The sequence below is a fragment of the Scaptodrosophila lebanonensis genome, unplaced genomic scaffold (genome assembly GCF_003285725.1).
Source record: "Scaptodrosophila lebanonensis strain 11010-0011.00,11010-0021.00 unplaced genomic scaffold, SlebRS2 tig00000157-arrow-arrow-pilon, whole genome shotgun sequence".
Lineage (NCBI taxonomy): Eukaryota > Metazoa > Arthropoda > Insecta > Diptera > Drosophilidae > Scaptodrosophila > Scaptodrosophila lebanonensis.
In genome coordinates, this window is record NW_022060595.1 from 867,078 (window position 1) to 886,315 (window position 19,238).

The following is a 19,238-nucleotide window of genomic DNA, read 5'->3' on the forward strand; positions in this document are numbered from 1 at the left end:
AGGATAAAAGGCTATACTAGTTTTGTGCGAATGTATATAACATACAGAAGGAGGCGTGGCAGACCCCACAAAGTGTATATATTCTTGATCAGGGTGACAAGTCGAGTCGATATAGCCATGTCCGTCCGCCTGGACGAGCGCAAGGATCTCAGAAGGTACAAGAGCTAGAATTACCAAACTTAGTATCCAGGTTCTCCTGAGCCCTAGGAGGGTCAAGTTTGTTTATTTTATTCTGATTCACCCCCCACTTTCCCGCTATTATGATTTTTTATAACTTCCGTAATTCTTGGTTTTTCGAACTTAGTTTAAAGAATTTCCGTATGCTGAAAGAGCAACCAACGCAATCTCTGGCAAAGTTATACGTCTATTACTTTGAAAAATAGGCTTAATTTTAGGTAAATACAACGGTGCTACTGACGTTATTTGCGCTGTCCGAAAAAAATATTCAGCATGTTTTTTTCTGCAAACCCAAATAAAAAACAGCGGGTGTAAATATGAAAATATATTCTTCAATTATCATTAAAAAATACTGAAAGTATCAGAGTTGTAATTTTGTCAAAAATATATGTATCGATATTTTATTATGTCGATAGTTTATTAACAGGCTTAATAGAGTGTGAGTGTGCAAAATATAGCAGAATCGTGGTTCTGTTAATAATATGTATGTTTTAGTTTATTAAATGAATGTGTTAATTTAAACTGTTCGCTTGTTTATCGAGTTGTATACTTCAAAAAATTTTTAGCACTATTTCACATAGTTGAATTGCAATTGCTTTCAGATTTATTTGCATATGTACTTGTGTAGATACAAACAGTACTTGTACATCGTTGTGCTAGAGTTGACAAAAAAAATTAGGCTTAAACATACTAAGGCGTTGACATTCCATTGTGAGGTATTTGGAAAGAAACATGTTTAGTATAAGTGAGTTGTGCTGCATGTTTTGCTGCCCACCCTGCCCGGGTCCGATTGCTGCCAAATTGGCGTTCCAGCCTCCAGAGCCAACATACAAGTTGACAGCAGCTGATGACTCCAACCTAAAGTACAATCTGCAGCTCTTTGACAGAGCCGAATGGCAATACTCTGAACGTGAAAAGTCAAAGGTGGAAGCATTCTTTACTCGAACATCGCGTGGAAATTTGATAACATGTATATACGTACGATGCAGCAAAAATGCAAAATACACACTGCTCTTTTCGCACGGCAACGCGGTAGATTTGGGCCAAATGAGTAGTTTTTACCTAACGCTGGGATCACAAATAAATTGCAATATTTTTGGATATGATTATTCAGGATATGGCATGAGCGGAGGAAAACCTTCTGAAAAGAATTTATATGCTGACATTGAAGCCGCTTGGCAGGCTATGCGTACTAGGTATGCGCAATAGATGTAAGTTTAAAAGTATAAGTTTTTTTATTTGTTTTTCTTTCTAAGGCTTAATATAAGTCCCGAAACAATAATATTATATGGCCAAAGCATCGGAACCGTACCCACCGTAGACCTGGCAACACGACATGAAGTAGGCGCTGTTGTACTTCATTCACCTTTAATGTCGGGCCTGCGCGTAGTTTTCCGAAATACAAAACGAACCTGGTTTTTTGACGCTTTTCCTAGGTGAGATTTTTAAGCATATATCTGTTCAAAATATTTTTAACATTTATTTAAAAGTATCGATAAGGTTGCAAAAGTGAAATCTCCAGTGTTGGTTATTCACGGGACTGATGACGAGGTTATTGACTTTTCCCATGGCATCGGTATTTACGAGCGATGTCCCAAAACTGTTGAACCGTTTTGGGTTGAGGTAAATTAAATGTTATTGACTCGATGAATGAAATAGAGTAATTTTAAAGTTATAGTTACTTATGCTGCCGATTTCTGTAAACATGCTAAAAAGCTTATTGGTATCCTTTCACAGTGATATTACATATACATGTATATATATTGGACTCAAGTCCTTTCATAGAGTAGGGGGGCGATAGGAAGTTTTGAAAAATTGGAGCTTCAAAGGGAAAAAGGTGCTATTTTAAAAATTAAATGAAAAACATAAAATGAATTAATTAAATGTGTAAGCATATATTAGGTTTGCGTCAGCTGAAAAATGTAACAGGCAGAAGGTGGACCCCACAAAGTATATATATTCTTGATCAGCATGACAAGATGAGTCGATCTAGCCCTGTCTGTCCGTATGTACACCTGCATCTCAAAAACTCTTAGAGCTAGAGACACCAAATTTTTCAGAAAGATGAGTTGTGTGTACGCTATACGAGATTGTTTTAATTTTTGATTTTCCTCCCCACTTCCCGTTCGTATAATCGCCTATATCTCAGAGACTAGAGGACCTAGGGACACCAGATGCCTTATTCAAATACGCAGAAAATGTGTTTTTTTAAATTTCCATCCCTCCCCGCAATTAGCGATATTCCATAACTCCCGTAATCCGTTCGAATAATCGCCTATATCTCAGAGACTAGAGGACCTAGGGATACCGGATGCCTTATTCAAATACGCAGAAAATGTGTATTTTGAAATTTTCCTCCCTCCTCCCCCAATTAGCGATATTCCATAACTCCCGTAATTCTTGGAAACACAAATTTGGCAAATACTTCCAGTTGATGATTATGGGTCTGTATGCAAAGTTTCATAATGATAGGCCGATTTAACAGGAAGTTATAGCCATATATATCATCTTGCCCAAGCACTGCCTGTTGTTGCTGCTTTGTACAGGCACACGAAACATACATAGACACACACAAACACGTATAATTATTCATACATATGTACAGAGTATTTCAAAGTCGGGACACCCGACTTTAGCTTCTCTACTTGTTTTAGTTTTTACTAGTGACCCGCCCGGCTTCGCACGGGAAGCATGTTAGTTTTAAGTTCATATTTATTTGAGCTAATCCATAAATATAACGCAACGTAGAGTGATTCATCGCAAATTTTAGTTGCGCAGAAAATCGTAATTTCATATCAAGCATGAACTAAATTTAGTGTTTTTCTTAAAAATAATTTCGAATCGTTTGCTTCGCCTGCACGAAGAAATTTTAAAGGTTCTGGTGTCACAGATTTGCTGGACTTAATTTACGATTTTCAAGAGCACTGCTTTATAAAGAGAACACGAAAAGAAACTAAACAAAAGAGAACGCTACAGGGGTGCACGTCCGACATTAAAATACCCTGAACTCTCCACAAAACAGGAAAATTAAAAAAAAAAAGTATTAAAAACAAGTAAAAAAGCTAAAGTCGGGTGTCCCGACTTTGAAATACTCTGTACATATGTTTAGAATAAATATAGAAATTAAAAAAAGTAAGAAAATTAAAAAAAAAAAATTTGATCGATTTTACCTCTTTTGGTATTCCAACTCACGTAAAGGGTGTATAATTGCACATATACAAAGCAATTGCGTCTATGTCAGTGTATGTATGTTTATGCGCGTCTATTCGTGTCTGTGTAAGCATGTTCGCAGTCAACCAAAGCACCAGCATCAACAACAGCCGCGGGCAGCGCTTGAGCAGCGCTGCAGCAGCAAATATATTTATGGCTATAACCTCTTGTTAAATCGGTCTATCATAGTGAAACTTGCCATACGGACACATAACAACTAACTGAAGGCAATTGCATTTGCGTTCGAAATTCCAAGAATTACATATAAGGCATTTGGTGTCCGTAGGTCTTATAGTCTCCGAGATATAGGCGATTATACGAATGGAAAATCGGGAAAACCCCCATAGGGGGAAGTGGGGGGGGGGGGGAATCAAAAAAATAAAACAAACTTGCACAGCGTACACATATAACACATCTTTGTGCAAAGTTTGGTGTCTCTACCTCTTATAGTTTCTGAGATCCAGGTGTTCATACGGACAGACGGACAGAGAGACAGGGCTAGATCGACTCGTCTCGTCATGCTGATCAAGAATATATATACTTTGTGGGGTCTGCCACGCCTCCTTCTGCCTGTTACATTTTCAGCTCCCGCAAACCTAATATACTCTTGTACATTTTATGTACAGAGTATAAACAGGAAAAGAATGTTAAAGTCGAGCAAGCTCAGCTCTTAAATACGCTGTACCTCCCACAAAAAAGGAAAAAATGAAAAAAATTTTTTTTAAATAATTAAAAAAAGTATATTAATTAAATTAAAGACATGTTCATGTACAGTTTCAACAGCATCCAAGTACATCAGAATCGTGTCTCTGCGTGTTTATATGCGTGTATGTATGCAGCACAAAGTTGAACCCAAGCAGCAACAACAGCAGCAGCTGCCGGCAGCGCTGCCGGCAAGCGCTACGAGCAGAGCATGGACAGCGATTTTATTTATGGCTATAACTTTCTTCAGAATTGACCTATCATGGTGAAACTTGGCATGCAGACACATAATCACTAACGAGATGTATCTACCTAAAACTTAGTTCGAAATTCCAAGAACTACGGGAGTTATGGAAAAAAACACGAATTGCGGGGGAGTGGGGGGTGTATCAGAATAAAAAAAATAAACTTGACCTGCCTAGGGCTTAGGGGAACCTTTCACCCTTTGGGTACAGTCTATAAAAAATTAATTAATTAATTAAGGAATTAAATTAAATTAGAAGACATGTTTATGTGCAGTTTTAACAGCATACATTTACATCACGTGCCTATGCGTATTTATATGCGTGTATGTATGCAGCACAAAGTTGAACCAAAGCAGCAACAACAACAACAGCTGCGGGCAGCGCTGCCGGAAGAGTTGCAGGCAGCGCATGGACAGCGATTTCATTTATGGCTATTACTTTCTTCAGAATTGACCTATCATGATGAAATGGGTGTATCAGAAAAAATAAACAAACTCGATCTGCCTAGAGCTTATAGGAACGTCGATACCAAGTTAGGATATTCTAGCTCTTGTACTTCCTGAGATCCTTGCGCTCATACAGACGGACAGACGGACATGGCTATATCGACTCGTCTCGTCATGCTGATCAAGAACATATATACTTTGTGGAGTTTGCCACGCCTCCTTCTGTGTATTATATAAATTCGAATAAATAAATAATAAATAATGCGGGTGATTTTCCGACGCGTTAAACTGCCACGTCGTGAAAATGCCTCATCTTTACATTTTCGTGTGAGTATCGTCCCGTGAACCACGTTAATAATCAGTTTTCTTATCACCAAGCGCGTTCCATTGCATAGTTTTGGTTGGTTTAGATATCGAAGCATGCGGACTATCGAGTAAAGTTGTAAATTGTGCGGAGATATACCAGTTGGGTAATTAGTTACGTAATTAGTTAATTAGTTATTTTATTTTTTTTGAACGCTGAATGAGCCGTAAGCCATCCTTCTTACAACGTGGCCGCTATTCAAGAAGAAGAAACTGCTACCGCAATTTCGCGTCGCGCACTTATAGTTGCCATTATTGTTTCCGTCACAAGAGCCATTGCATTCCTTGCTTCATGGGGAAAAATTAGATCTTCTCGGTCGTGGCATTATCTCTATAAATATAAAACTGTTTGTCCTGACGGTAAAAGCTAGGAAGCTGAAATTTGGACACGTTTCAAGTTTCACAGCAAAAGTGAGCACTAAGACGTTTCGGAAAATTCAAACTGCAAAAGGACAAACTTAGTTTGTATAGTCTCAGATAGAATAACACAAATGGTATGTAACACGCAGAAGGAGGCATGGCAGACCCCTAAAAGTAAATATATTCTTGATCAGCATGACGAGACGAGTCGATCTAGCCCTGCCTGTCTGTCTGCCTGTCCGTATGAACACGTGGATCTCAGAGACCATAAGAGTTAGAGACACCAAACTTTGCACAAAGATGCGTTATGTATGTACGCTGTTGTGCAAGTTTGTTTTATTTTTTTGATTTTCCTCCCAACTTCCCCCCTATGGGGGCTTTCACTATTTTCCATTCGTATAATGGCCTATATCTCGGAGACTATAGGACCTAACGACACCAAATCTTATTCAAAGATGTATTATGTAAATACGCAGAAAATGTGTATTTTGGAATTTCCCTTTCTCTCCGCTACAATTGTGATTTTTCATAACTCCCGTAATTCTCAAATTAGGAAAATACTTAGCAGTTAGTGATTATGAGTCCGTATGCTAAGTTTCATCATGATAAGCCGATTTTAAAGGAAGTTAGAGCCATATATAGATTATCTCTGCTCAAGCGCTGCCCGCAGCTGTTATTGCCGCTGCTTTGATTGAACTTTGTTCTGCATACATGCATACACAGACACAAATAGACACGCATAGCCATGCATTTACGCACATAGACAAAGGAAATAAAGTGAAAGCGGACGGATGTGTATTTTATATGGTCGATGATTCTCCTTTCTTGTACTGTAGCAAGTAGGCTGTAATGAATTTTTTCGCGAGTTAACTGGTGACAACTAAGGCGTGGTCATCACTTACCATCGTCGAAAAAGGGTTGGCAAGATACTTCCCACATCTCGGATTGAGCATATTGGCTACTGCTGAATCGAATCCTCCCAGCTAAATAGTGTACTTTCTACCCTGAACTTTGAGCGCCAAGGAACCTCAGTTGCATTGTGTCAGCATTGCATTGATCCTACAGGGGGCGCCTGTGCCTTTTTCGGTGCATATTTCTAGCATCGGCGGGTAATTTGGGCCAAAGCGTCCTCATACACACCCTACGCTGAAGCATAGTTTTAGGGATGCTGTGCAAATTCTGTGTATCTACTCGAGCAGTTCTAGCTAGTTGGTACGAAGGTCGGACGGGCCGTTTTGCTACCATACCGCACCGGCGACGTACTTGAAAGGGGCTCTGCCAACCGAGCAGGGGCGGGATAACCCCCATCCCATCAAGAAGAAATACTTGGCCACCGAGGGAACTCGCTGAGAACCTACCCCGATGACCGATACGCAACTGCAGGGCCTGCAGTAAGTGGCTCCCTCCGACCATCCACCAGGTACTCTGCAGCTACAGGGAACGAACTGGAACGTGCAGGCCAGTACCAGGGCAATTCAACCAAAGGTTCACTTGGAGGCGCCTCGTTTACTTACGCATGGCCCATGGTTGGCAACCTTGGCTGAAGAAATGTGGCAAAAAACAAACGAAGCGGAAGCAGGCGTGAACCCTTTCGCGCGTAGGTCTCTGGTGGCCAGATCCCCACCAAGGTCGGCTCCACCATCAGTGCCGCTCCAGAGCTTTGATCTTCTATGGTCACCTGCCGCATCTTTTAGCGCAGAGCCGGCGAACACGCCAGTTTCTACGCCCTTGGCAACGCCTATGCCGACAGAAGTGGCACCTAATGGTCTTCTGCCCAGCCAACGGCTCAGCCTGAGATGCAAGAATTGGACTCCCACCTGCTGTCTGTCTGCCGCCGCTTTGAAGGCCAAAGTAAGCGCCATGTCAACCAGCAGAATAAAGAGGTGTTTGCTGATATGTTGAGGCTCCACAGTTCAATATGCAGCAAGTTAGAATGGACATGCATCCGAGTAAAGCCACCTTGCAGCGAAATCGGCGTAAAGCCTAAAGCGTCTAGTCACCTTCAAGCAGGCACCCCAACAAAACATAACATGCGCGAACAAAAGCTTTCCGCCGCACCACAGAATCTGAGCGGCCAGGCCCCCGATACCCAACCGCAGTAAAGGAACACCTGCAGTCTTTAAAACACGACGTTTATCGCTTAAGAAGAACGGGTACCGTTCTTGCAACTGAGCAGATCACCGACGCACGAAATAGGGAACTACACGAAGCTGTGAAGGCGCCCTTACAAGGTATGGCAGTTATCAAGCCACTGGTGGAAGGAGCCCAATTCGAGATCCGGGATCTGGATCAGCTGGCCACCAAGGAGGAGATCTTGGAAGCGCTAAAGTCGATCGGTGAGAATCTTAATATTGGGCTCGATCCGGTGAAGGCAATTCGCAAGGTGAGCGGTGGCCAAGAAATTGCCGTACTATTACTGGCTGCTGTGAAGCCAAAGAAGCTCACAGAAATTGGCAAAGTGCGAATTGGCTGGGTAATCTGCCGTATCCGTGGTGTGGTTCGGCCAACACTTTGCAACAAATGCCTCGGCTTCGGTCATACGGCAGCAATTCACGGACCACGCCACTGGTAGCTTTAAATGTACGGCATACAAGTAGGCGATACGACAACTACGATCTTAAGGTTTCTGCCGCTCAATTTTAACAACTGTATTGCAGCACTAGACCTGTTGCTGCAGACCACGAGGGAGAAGGATATTAGCCTGACGATACTAAGTGAGCCATATAAAACGTACAGAAATATGGCCTTGCGGTTCTAGGACGCTACCTTTACCTAAAGCTGGAAACTGCTTTGTAAGAGCGAAAGTTTCTGACCTGTGGGTCTACAGCTGCTACCTCCCACCCAGTCTATCTCTGTCGGAATTCGCCGCTGTGTTAGACTCACTGCTAAGCGACGCTAGCAGTGACTTCAATTCATGAGCAGTCGAATGGGGCAGCATCATCACTAGCGCACGAGGCCGTATACTGCTGGAAGCGTTCTTTATGGCAAGCGACCATGTGGCTATAGTATTCAGAGTCGGCGTTACATCCCGCAGTAGTCTGAACCCACCGCCCGTCATACAAGTTGGAGTCATTTGCCCAGCATCATTTGCAAGCGCCCTCAACGGTTTCCGCCTCTCCGGTGACCCGCAGAGAGCGTCCCAAATCCGAGCAGCATGCGACGCCAGCATGGCCAGACGCTCCTCGTACCTTCGTCACCACGTACCAATTTACGGATGGAACAACGAAATCGTCGAGTTGGGGAGATTATGCATCAAGGCAAGGAGAGCTGCCCAAAAAACACGCGCCCTCGTTCTCGCTATGTTACATACCGCGAGTCTAGGCGTTCGCTAAAGAGGTCAATCGCAGCAAGCAAGAGATATTGCTTCTTGGAGCTGTGTGACTCCGCCGAACAGGATCCCTGAGGATATAAGCTGATAATGAAGCGAATCCATCCTGGCAGACGCGACGCCCCCCTGGATGCCGAGAATCTCTCGGATTGTAGCGAGTTTATTCCCTTCGAGACCGGAAACGCCTGCGTTGATCTCCACTACAGAAGCGGTCTTTGACAATGCTAGCACGGAGGAAATGCTGCTAGCTGCTCGCAGCCTTAAGTCCAACAAAGCCCTGACGCAATACCAAACTGCGCCCTCAAATTGGCTTTGTGTATGCACCCTGAGGCGTTCGCTTCTCTCTTTGCATCAAGGAATGCATATTCCCAGACTGCTGGAAGGTACAGACCCTGGTCCTGTTACCAAATCCAGGTAAACTACTAGAAGATCTCTTGTCTTACAGGCCGATCTGTCTCCTGGACTCAATCGAAAAAGTTCTATGCGTTAGGCTTGAAGCAGCTTTCGGGGTATCTCCCAACTAATTAAGATTCAGGAAGTCGAGGTCCACGATGGACGCTATCGGTAAAGTGGTGGACATCTCGCCTAAGTCGATATCTGGCAGGAGAAAAAGGGCGGATCTGAAGAACACTGATTGGTGGTGACCGTAGGGAAACTTGTGTCCAAAATTCAGCTTCCTAGCTCTTGTCGTTTGGGTTGTGCGTTGATCTCCAATCAGTCAGTCAGCCACTCAGTCAGTCAATCAGAACAAATTGTTTTAGATATATAGATATATTTATTGTAATATATGCCTAGTTTTCGGTACATACCAAAGTAATTATACTCTGTATGTGAAATGTACAAGAGTTTTTTAGGTTTGCGGGTGGTTAAAAATGTAACAGGCAGAAGGAGGCGTGGCAGACCCCACAAAGTATATATATTCTTGATCAGCATGACAAGACGAGTTGAACTATGTCTGTCTGTCTGTCCGTCCGTATGTACACCTGGATCTCAGAGAGCTAGAGACACCAAATGTTACACAAAGATGCCCTATGCGTGTACGTTATTTTTTTGATTCCCCCACTTCCCCTCTATGGAGGATTTTCGCAAACGCCGTTCGTATAATCACCTATAACTCGGAGAGTATAAGACCTAGGAACACAAAATTTTAGTCCAAGATGCCTTATGTAAATACGCAGAAAATGTGTATTTTGGAATTTCCCTCCCTCCCCCCTGTCCCCCGCAAATCTTAACTCCCGTATTTCTTGGAATTTCGAACTCAAATTTCAAATGTGTCCGTTTTCCAAGTTTCATTATGATAGACCGATTTAACAAGAAGTTATAGCCATAAATATATTTGCTGTCCAAGCGCTGCCCGCAGCTGTTGTTGATATTGGTGCTCTGGTTGACTGCAAACATGCTCACACAGACACGAATAGACGCGCCTATGCGCGTTCATACACTTACATAGACGCAATTGCTTTGTATATGTGCAACTAGCAGGTATTGCCCGTCTAATCTGGCTCAATATAATGCTTCAAATTGTATTTATTTTGTGTGTGTGCATGACCTACCCATATATTTTCACCTTATTATTTACCAGTAGGAAGTCATTTTAGGTATTTAAATGAACATTTTCTGTTCTTAACAAAATATTATTCAGTAGTCCGTTACATTTTGGTTCTTGCCAAAACATTTCGTTAAACGTACACACAGATGACCACTATAACTAATATTTTTTTAAGCTCTTTTTCTTCCATTTGGAGCTCGGATTTTCCTTTCTTAGTGCGCACATACACTGTGATGCATACTATGAAAGGATACTTGAGTCTAAATTTCAGCTTCCTAGCTTTTGGGTTGTGCGTTGAACACCAATCAATCAGTCAGTCCTGACAAACTGTTTGATATATATAGAGATAACGCAAAAAAGGGGAATAATTATAAGAGTATACTTGTATACTAATTTTAAATTCAAATTTGTGTCTTTTCGTGCCTTATTGAGTCAATACGATTCCGCACGAACTCGGAATATGAAACACGACACTCGTGTCAATGCTGTGCAGCGATGAGCCGCGATCAAAAAGCACTGACACTTCCCATCTCAATTTGCTACAGTACAACTTTCGATAGCTGAATCCACCGATACTATCGATATCGATACATCGAAGTTTGAATTCAATAAACAGAATATTTAAATAATAACATCTTATAATTTATTGAGATCAATTAGAACAAATCATATAAATATGTATGTACATACATATTTATACATCTGTCAGCAATGCGAAGCAGAATATGCGTAGCTCAGTTATTCGGTTTCTGCTTTACTATCGCTTACTCAGTCGTTGCCAAGCGACGGTAACTGTAAATTTTTGGCATTTTGCCTTTGTAATAAAAAGGCGTAGATGATCAAAAAATGTGAACGAGAGAATAAGAGCGTGCCAATGTATATACATGTATGTACATACATACACCCTTGCTAAAAATTCAATCAAATCAGATCTTTGCTTGGCTGCAAACGAGCTCGAACGAGTTGAGTAGTCTCAGCATTTTTCTTATGATCGAACTTGCATGAGCAATCTTTCTATTTTTACGAACAAGTACCGGTCTTGATTGGTTTGCTGATCGAAACAAACCAGATTTTGCAGAATGAGCGTTTGATCGAACGAGTATAGTGCCGTTATTGGTCGAGTATTGTTTGGGTATTGTGCGAGGTATACTCGGGTATTACTCGAGTATTGCGCAGGTTTTACCCGAGATTTGCGCGGGTTTTACCCGAGTATGACCGTATAAAAAATGCATGTATGTACATATTTATGTATTTGTGCGTGCATGTGCTATTTGTAATTATGCGGAAACATGTGTAAATTAAGAAGTTCCTGACGTTGGTGATTATTATGATCGACCGACTAAGGATTTATTATTCAATTAACACAGTGCTTTGTTGCACTAATAAAAGACAAGAGCTCGTGTATTCCGAACGGTTTTATTTCCAAAAATCAACTAACTGCTAAGAACATTCTTTCTTATAACAAAAGCTAGCCCTGTCCTTCAAATATGCTGACACTGCGCCTCGTGCATGGTGTCGCATGTCGGCTGCTTACATCGCGGAGCGTTTCACTCCGCAATGACGGTTTTCGTTGTGCAATATCCGCGGCCGTTGCTGATCTTGCACTATTATCACGCCGGCTCTGTGTGGTCGATTTGGCAACTTCTTTGTCGCTGAGTGGTCGTGTTAACTCCTCCCCCACTTAAGTGAAGGACGTCCTCGGACTTCTTATAACCTTCGATGACAGCAGGGATATCTTGTTGACTTCGAAGCGCCTGACGCTTCTTGTAGAATCTGAAAGAGGCGTAGCAACAAACCAAAAAAGTAGTCACAGTCAATCCAGATATTAGAACGTGCCGGTTACAATTTTGACTTCGTTATCACTAGTCGTGATCGCCGCTGTTTCGTCGTTGATGATGATGACGCCGTCGTCGATGACCGTGAATGACTCGAGATGGCTGGGTCGAGTGGTGCAATTGGCCGTGCCACCAGAGTGTAGTTGTTGGGCGCACGTAGTATAGGGCAATCTTCTACAGAAAGTTGTTGTGAGCGTAGCGCTGCAGTTTCCGAATAATTCATTACCGCAATCGGCTATGATGTTTTCGTCAGCTATGGTAAGGATGGTGTTATTGTGTTGCTCAGGGTACAAGAGAATCTTGCTACATATTAAACTTGGCTTAGGGTATTTAATTAGAAAATGTTAAAAATTGTTACTTAATATAACTCTGATTTGGGCTACTTCCATCAAGTCAGTAATGGTTAAGTTCGTAGAACGCTCATTGATTGTGTTATTTAAATCGTTAGAGTCTAATATTGCTGGGTTAATAATTCCAATCTTTGTGAGTGTAACAGATAACATTAAAGTTTCAAGTTCCGAAATTAATATTCTATTTCTTGAGAGCGAAGTTTCGTATGTGTTCTGTGTTTATATGGCTATTCTTTGAATTCTTTATTAGCATGTTTACTGTGTCCGTTAAATTATTTAGCTGTCGTTGCGTTTTTGTATTAATATTTACCTGCCTATTTGCAAATTCAATGAGCTCCTGTTGTGTCAGTTTCAATTTTTCAAAGTCGTCAAAATCTGGAGTCCCAGCTACTACCTTTAAAACAGTGCCTAAAATATTAATGCTTCTGGCGTGCCGATGGTGAATGTCTATTGTTGCTAAGAGTGTTCTCGTGTGTTGTATGTCCGAGTCTAGTATCTGTCTCATGTGTAATTGAGGAGAATGGTTCCTCAACTTCTCTGTTTGACCCATTATTTCCGCGTACATTGTTAGATTAATCGAGTGCTTTAAATATTGGAAATATTTCCAAATTATCGTGTTTCCGTCCATGATTGGTTTGTAGTCCGCGTTCGAGTAGTCAGTCAGTTTAGTGTTTGTCATTGTGACAAGAAGTAGCATAGTCCAGTAAGAGAGGAAACCCATATTATAATTACCTTATATTATCTTTATGAACCACCCTCCCTTTAATCAAGACTGTGGTCCCCAAGTCTGCTTCCACCGTTTCTTCGTTGTACAAGGATGTTAGTTTATTTCCCAGTATCCTATTTGATCTTACGAGGTCTCTGTCCCCTACTTGGAAATTTCTATTTTGTCTTACTTCGTTTAACCTTTGCATTTGTATATTCTTTGCTTTAAGGACTTTATCTCTTATTTTTGCGTCAAGCTCTGGAGGAGAAGAATGAATCACATCAATAGGTCGTTTGTCGGTAACTGAATGTATTGTCCGCTTGTATTCTATAATTGCCTGAAGTATTATTTCGGTTGTATCAGCAATATTTCTTCCAGCTCTCAGACATCTTGCGATTTCAACAAGAGTACTATGGAATCTCTCTACCTGTCCATTCGAAGTGCTATGAAGCGGTGGTGCGTTTACAACCTGAACATTAAATCGATTATTTTATTGTTTCTGATTTTATGGAAGGTTCGTTATCGCAATATATTGTTTTAGTGTACTTGTTCATGATCTGCAAGATTGCCGATTGTATGTGTATTATTGCTCTGGAGGAGATATGTTGGACAATCGAAAACTTTGAAAGCTTGTCTATACAAGTGAGGAAATATTTCTTATCAGTTGAAAATATGTCGACGTGTAATATCTCGCCCACACGCAACGGAATAGGTGTCTCCCCAAGTACCTTGGGTCATCTTGGGGAAAAAAATAATCTTGGAGCGGCCCTATTGTGCCTTGTGACAACTATTTCTTTCTGCTCGCCTTTATTCAAAATATCGGTTACCATATGTTTTGCATAACGGAATGTCGTCGTAGGGTATGTTTCTATTAGTTTATGTTGAATGAATGCTAGTATTGGTAGTTCACAGAAAATTGCGTTTACTACGTCCTTCTTGACCGCGTCACATACCCTCTGAATTAACGTTTCTCTACCTGAGAAATGTATGAGGTGACGAGTTTTCTCACCAAACATAATAACAGTCCTATCTAAGGCAGATCCACTTTCTTCTATTACTATTTGGTTCCGAAAGCAGTTGACTGGTTTGTCTGTTGATTCAACAGTGTGAGTGACAACTCGCTATGTATCGTTGCAATATCGGACTGTGCATCTTCCTCCAAAGCGTGGATATTTGGATATTTCCTTCCCTGGCTTGTAAAATATTTGAGCATTATGCTCTTCAATGTAAGCCTTCCACCGCTTAATTTTTGCGTTAGGGTTGCGGTCAGAGACTGCGAATGTCAGGGGTGGTCAGTAAAAATATTTAGATTCTTTACTCCGTACAAGTAATTCCTGAGGTTCTTTAGAGCCCACACTATATCGAGCAACTCCCTTTAGATTGTGGCAAAATTCAGCTCTCTATCCTTTAAAGTCCTAGATATCATAGTTATGGGTTTTCCGTCTTGAGACAAGACTGCCCCCAAACCAAAGAACGAAGCGTCGGTTGTTAGGTCAAACGGCTTCTTATAATGAAAATTTACTTAATAATGAATTGCCTGATAAAAGGGCTACCTTGATAGGGTAAATCATGTAATTTTTTACATTCATTATAAATTTATATTTAATAGAATTAATCTATTTCTAAAAGTATCAAAAACTTTTATGCGTCATACACCAAAATATAAAAAGGTAAGCTACTGGGTTCATACCCTATTTATAAAGGTTTTAGTCCTTTAAAAATTATATAATTTATAATTTTTAATAATTCTTCTTCATGATTTACCGATCTGTTTTCTAAGTACGTCATCAATGGCCCTCTGAAAAATGCTTGGTGCATTCTTCAAGCCAAAAGGAAGCCTGCAAAATTCGTATTTCCCGTTTCCCACTGAAAAAGCTGTTTATACTCTGTACATAAAATGTACAAGAGTATATTAGGTTTGCGGGAGCTGAAAATGCAACAGGCAGAAGGAGGCGTGGCAGACCCCACAAAGTATATATATTCTTGATCAGCATGACGAGACGAGTCGATCTAGCCCTGTCTGTCTGTCTCTCTGTCCGTCTGTCCGTATGAACAACTGGATCTCAGAGACTATAAGAGATAGAGACACCAAACTTTGCACAAAGATGCGTTATGTGTGTACGCTGTGCAAGTTTGTTTTATTTTTTTAATTCCCCCTCCCCTCCACTTCCCCCCTATGGGGGTTTTCCTGATTTTCCATTCATATAATCGCCTATATCTCGGAGACTATAAGACCTAGGGACACCTAATTTTAGTCCCAGATGCCTTATGTGAATACGCAGAAAATGTGTATTTTGGAATTTCCCTCCCTCCTTCATCTCCACCGCAAATCGTAACTCCCGTAATTCTTGGAATTTCGATCTCACTTGGCAAATACCTCTATTTAGTTATAAGTCCAAATGCCTAGTTTCATCATGATAGGCCGATTTAACTGGAAGTTATAGCCATATATATACATAAGACCAAGTAGTGCCCGCAGTTGTTGTTGTTGTTACTGCTTTGCTCAGGCACACGAAACATACACAGACACATACATACACGCATAATTATTCTACACATATGTACAGAGTACATACAGAGTACAGTCGGGATACCCGACTTTAGCTTCTCTACTTGTTTTTCTCTATGCCCTTCCGCGAGTAGGATTTGATTAAATATTTTGCTTTCCCCAAATTTGACAAAATGGAAGTTATATTTGGTATAGGATATTTGTCGTCTATTGTTTTTAAATTTAATTTTCTGAAGTCTATCACTAATCTTTTCTTTTAATTCCCATGTTCGTCAGTTCCTTTTTTATCAACGACTCATACGGGGTTGTTGTATGGTGACCTTGATGGTCTGATTATGCCATCATTGAGCAAGTCTCGCATTTCGGAATTTACAAAGTCTGCTACGCCCATGGGATATGGATACAATTTAGAATAGATGGGGTCCTCGTTCTCAGTTCGGATAGTGCCGTCTATGTTTGTGTTATAGGGTAAAGCCTGATTAGGGTTCGCAAATACATCGGTTCGGTTCTTTAACATTTCCTGGAATTCTAATATAATCGGTTGGGGAACTTCGATATTTTCAACTTTTGCGAAATTTACACTTGCACTTTTAAGAAATTGTATTTATTCTGATTCCGTGTCAGTTATTAATCTTTGGTTTTTAAAGTCTAGTTTTACGCTTGTTTCTTTTAGTAAGTCAAGTCCAATTATTCCGTCAAATGTCGTAAGGTTGTGTAGTACAAAAAACGTTGCGTTTGTGTTGAAAAGATGCAATACGTATTTCTGGTTAACTGCATTAAAACCGTGAATTGATTTTACCCGAAAAGTTTCGTCTACTGGTACGACTCCCTTTAATTCCTGTAATGGTTTTATATAATTTTTTGAAGCTCCCGTGTCTATTAAAAGTTTAATATTTCTCCCTGCAATCGTTCTTTCTATAAACGGTTTCAGGGAGTTGTGCCTAAAAAATTAACTTGGTCGTACACTACAAGGTCATCATTAATGTCATCTGCCTCTAGGTTTGCGTCAGTCTGGTATTCAAAAGTGTCTGGGTCCGGCAGAGAGTCATCTTGGGTCAAATGATTCATTCTTTGGTGTTTTGGCCCCGTAAACCTTGCAGTTCCACTGTTTGGTCTTTTGTCAGCCTGTCCCTGATTGGTAGTATTACCCTGGTTTTGATACTGCATGACTTGTCTAAATCTTGATGAATTGTCTACTTCCATTGGTTGAGGTTGTTCTTGTCTCTGAGGAGGTCCGTTAGGAGGTGCCAGTCATTTACTAAAATGCGGATTTTTCCAATGTGTGTTATTACCGTTTTCCCCTGCCGGCATTCTGTCTCTGGCTTGTTGCCTATGTTCGTTCCTTTGGGCCCTTTCCTCTATACTTCAAGCATAATTACTGGCGAACGTGTAGCGTTCGTGATTAGATTCAACCTCTTGGGTCAGAGCCAAATCGGAAGGGAGATCTTTCGGTCCTGCCGAAAACAGAACGTTGCTCAATGATTTCTTAGTTCCTGAAATGAACACTCGTAAAGCGTCCATTCTATACTTTTCATTCAGTGCGACAGCTAAGGTGTTGTCGTGGGTCATGATCGTTTTGTTCGTTACTAGGGTAAGTTTCTTTTCTACTTCGTCGTAGTACTGTAGGAGTGTCAAATTTCCCTGTTGGAGTGTCGACATTTCTTGCTCTATTAAATATATGGGGCGTTTGTCCGCATACGTAAAGTCAAGTCGATTTATAATCGCTTTAAAATGTAGGGGCGTGTCGAATGATGCTAGTACCATGTCAGCTGGTCCCTTAATCTTGTTTCTCATTATACCTAAAGCCTGGTAGTGTGTTGAACTACCGTCATATTTCTCGTAAGTTTTATAGGCGGTGTGTGCCGCTTTCCTCCATGAGACGTACGTCTCTCTACTTCTGGATGTCGGTGGTGACGTTGTGTATTGTTGTTGTTGTAACAATTTTGTCTGTCGTTGCCGTCGGTGTTGTCGCTGTATGTTGCTTCGGTTATTGTTATACCAATTTTATTTAAATAATTTGTTTTTTAATTTTTGTCTTTTGTTGCTGCCGTCGGTGTTGAAGCTGTATGCTGCTTCAGTTGTTGTTGTCGGTGGAATTTTCCTTTTATTCCGTTGCTGCCGTTGATGGTGACGTTGTGTATTGTTGTTGTTGTAACAATTTTGTCTATCTTTGCCGTCGGTGTTGTCGCTGTACAAGTATGTTGCTTCGGTTATTGTTATAACAATTTTATTTAAATAATTTGTTATTTAATTTTTGTCTTCTGTCGCTGCCGTCGGTGTTGACGCTGTATGCTGCTTCAGTTGTTGTTGTTGTAACAGTTTTATCAAATTAATTTATTACTTAATTTTTTTTCTTTTGCTGCTGCTGTCGGTGGTGACGTTTTATGCTGCCACAATTTGAGTGAATTTGGGGTATTTCCAGTTGGGCGCCAATTAAGAAGTTTCTGACGTTGGTGATTATTATGTTCGACCGACTAAGGATTTATTATTCAATTAACACAGTGCTTTTTTGCACTAATAAAAGACAAGAACGAACGGTTTAATATCCAAAAATCAACTAACTGCTAAGAACATCATTTCTTATAACTAAAGCTAGCACTGGTCCTTCAAACATGCTGACACTGCGCCTCGTGCATGGTGTCGCATGTCGGCTGCTTACATCGCGGAGCGTTTCACTCCGCAATGACGGTTTTCGTTGTGCAATATCCGCGGCCGTTGCTGATCTTGCACTATTATCACGCCGGCTCTGTGTGGTCGATTTGGCAACTTCTTTGTCGCTGAGTGGTCGTGTTAACTTGTATATGTGTGTACGTATTTTAAATAAAGAGGAAAAGAAAACATACATATGTATACATATAGAATAATAGAAAATGCAAGTGCACGTGCACCCGCCGATATCATTGGTCATTTCGGTCGTGCGGGCATGATTGATTGTAAATACGACGTTCGATCATTTCTTGCACGCAGGCAAAAAGTTTCGGTCACCGCCGCTCATTCTGAGTCTTTGCAGTTATGAGTCGAACTGACTGGTTGGTGAGGGTTCGTTCACAACCGGTCATTGCTTGCATTCATGCAAGAAGTTTCGGTCACAACCGCTCACTTCTGAGTTCTTGCAGTTTTGATTCGAACTGAGTGTTCGTTGAGCTCTCAACCAGTCATTGCTTGTCACTATACCCAATTGAAATAATCATACCGAGTATGGGTAAATACTCGAGTATGACCGAAAATGTAGTACTCGTTGCAGTTCTCTAATACATATGTAAATATGCATCTATGGGTTTTATTTTGTTTCTCTTTACTGTTTTAACCGTATGTAGAGTCCGCCAAGGGCGTACGCAGGTTTTCCAAAGGGGGTCCAAAAAATTATAATTTTGCTTAAATAATGCACGATGCGTTTAAATAATAAATAAATAATGCCAAATGTACTAAATAAAAAAAATTACTTTGGAAAATGTTAA

General features: G+C 40.8%; 1 protein-coding gene across 1 annotated transcript in view; it reads left to right on the forward strand.

Annotated features, from left to right (window-relative positions):
- Nucleotides 1-721: 721 nt before the first annotated feature.
- Nucleotides 722-19,238, forward strand: part of LOC115629543 (alpha/beta hydrolase domain-containing protein 17B) — a 29,954-nt gene continuing 11,437 nt past the window's right edge. The window contains exons 1-3 of the mRNA XM_030526026.1: nucleotides 722-1,373; nucleotides 1,434-1,613; nucleotides 1,668-1,800. Of these exons, the coding sequence (XP_030381886.1) occupies nucleotides 910-1,373; nucleotides 1,434-1,613; nucleotides 1,668-1,800 (777 nt within the window). The 5' untranslated portion in view covers nucleotides 722-909. The remainder of the gene's footprint in view (nucleotides 1,374-1,433; nucleotides 1,614-1,667; nucleotides 1,801-19,238) is intronic.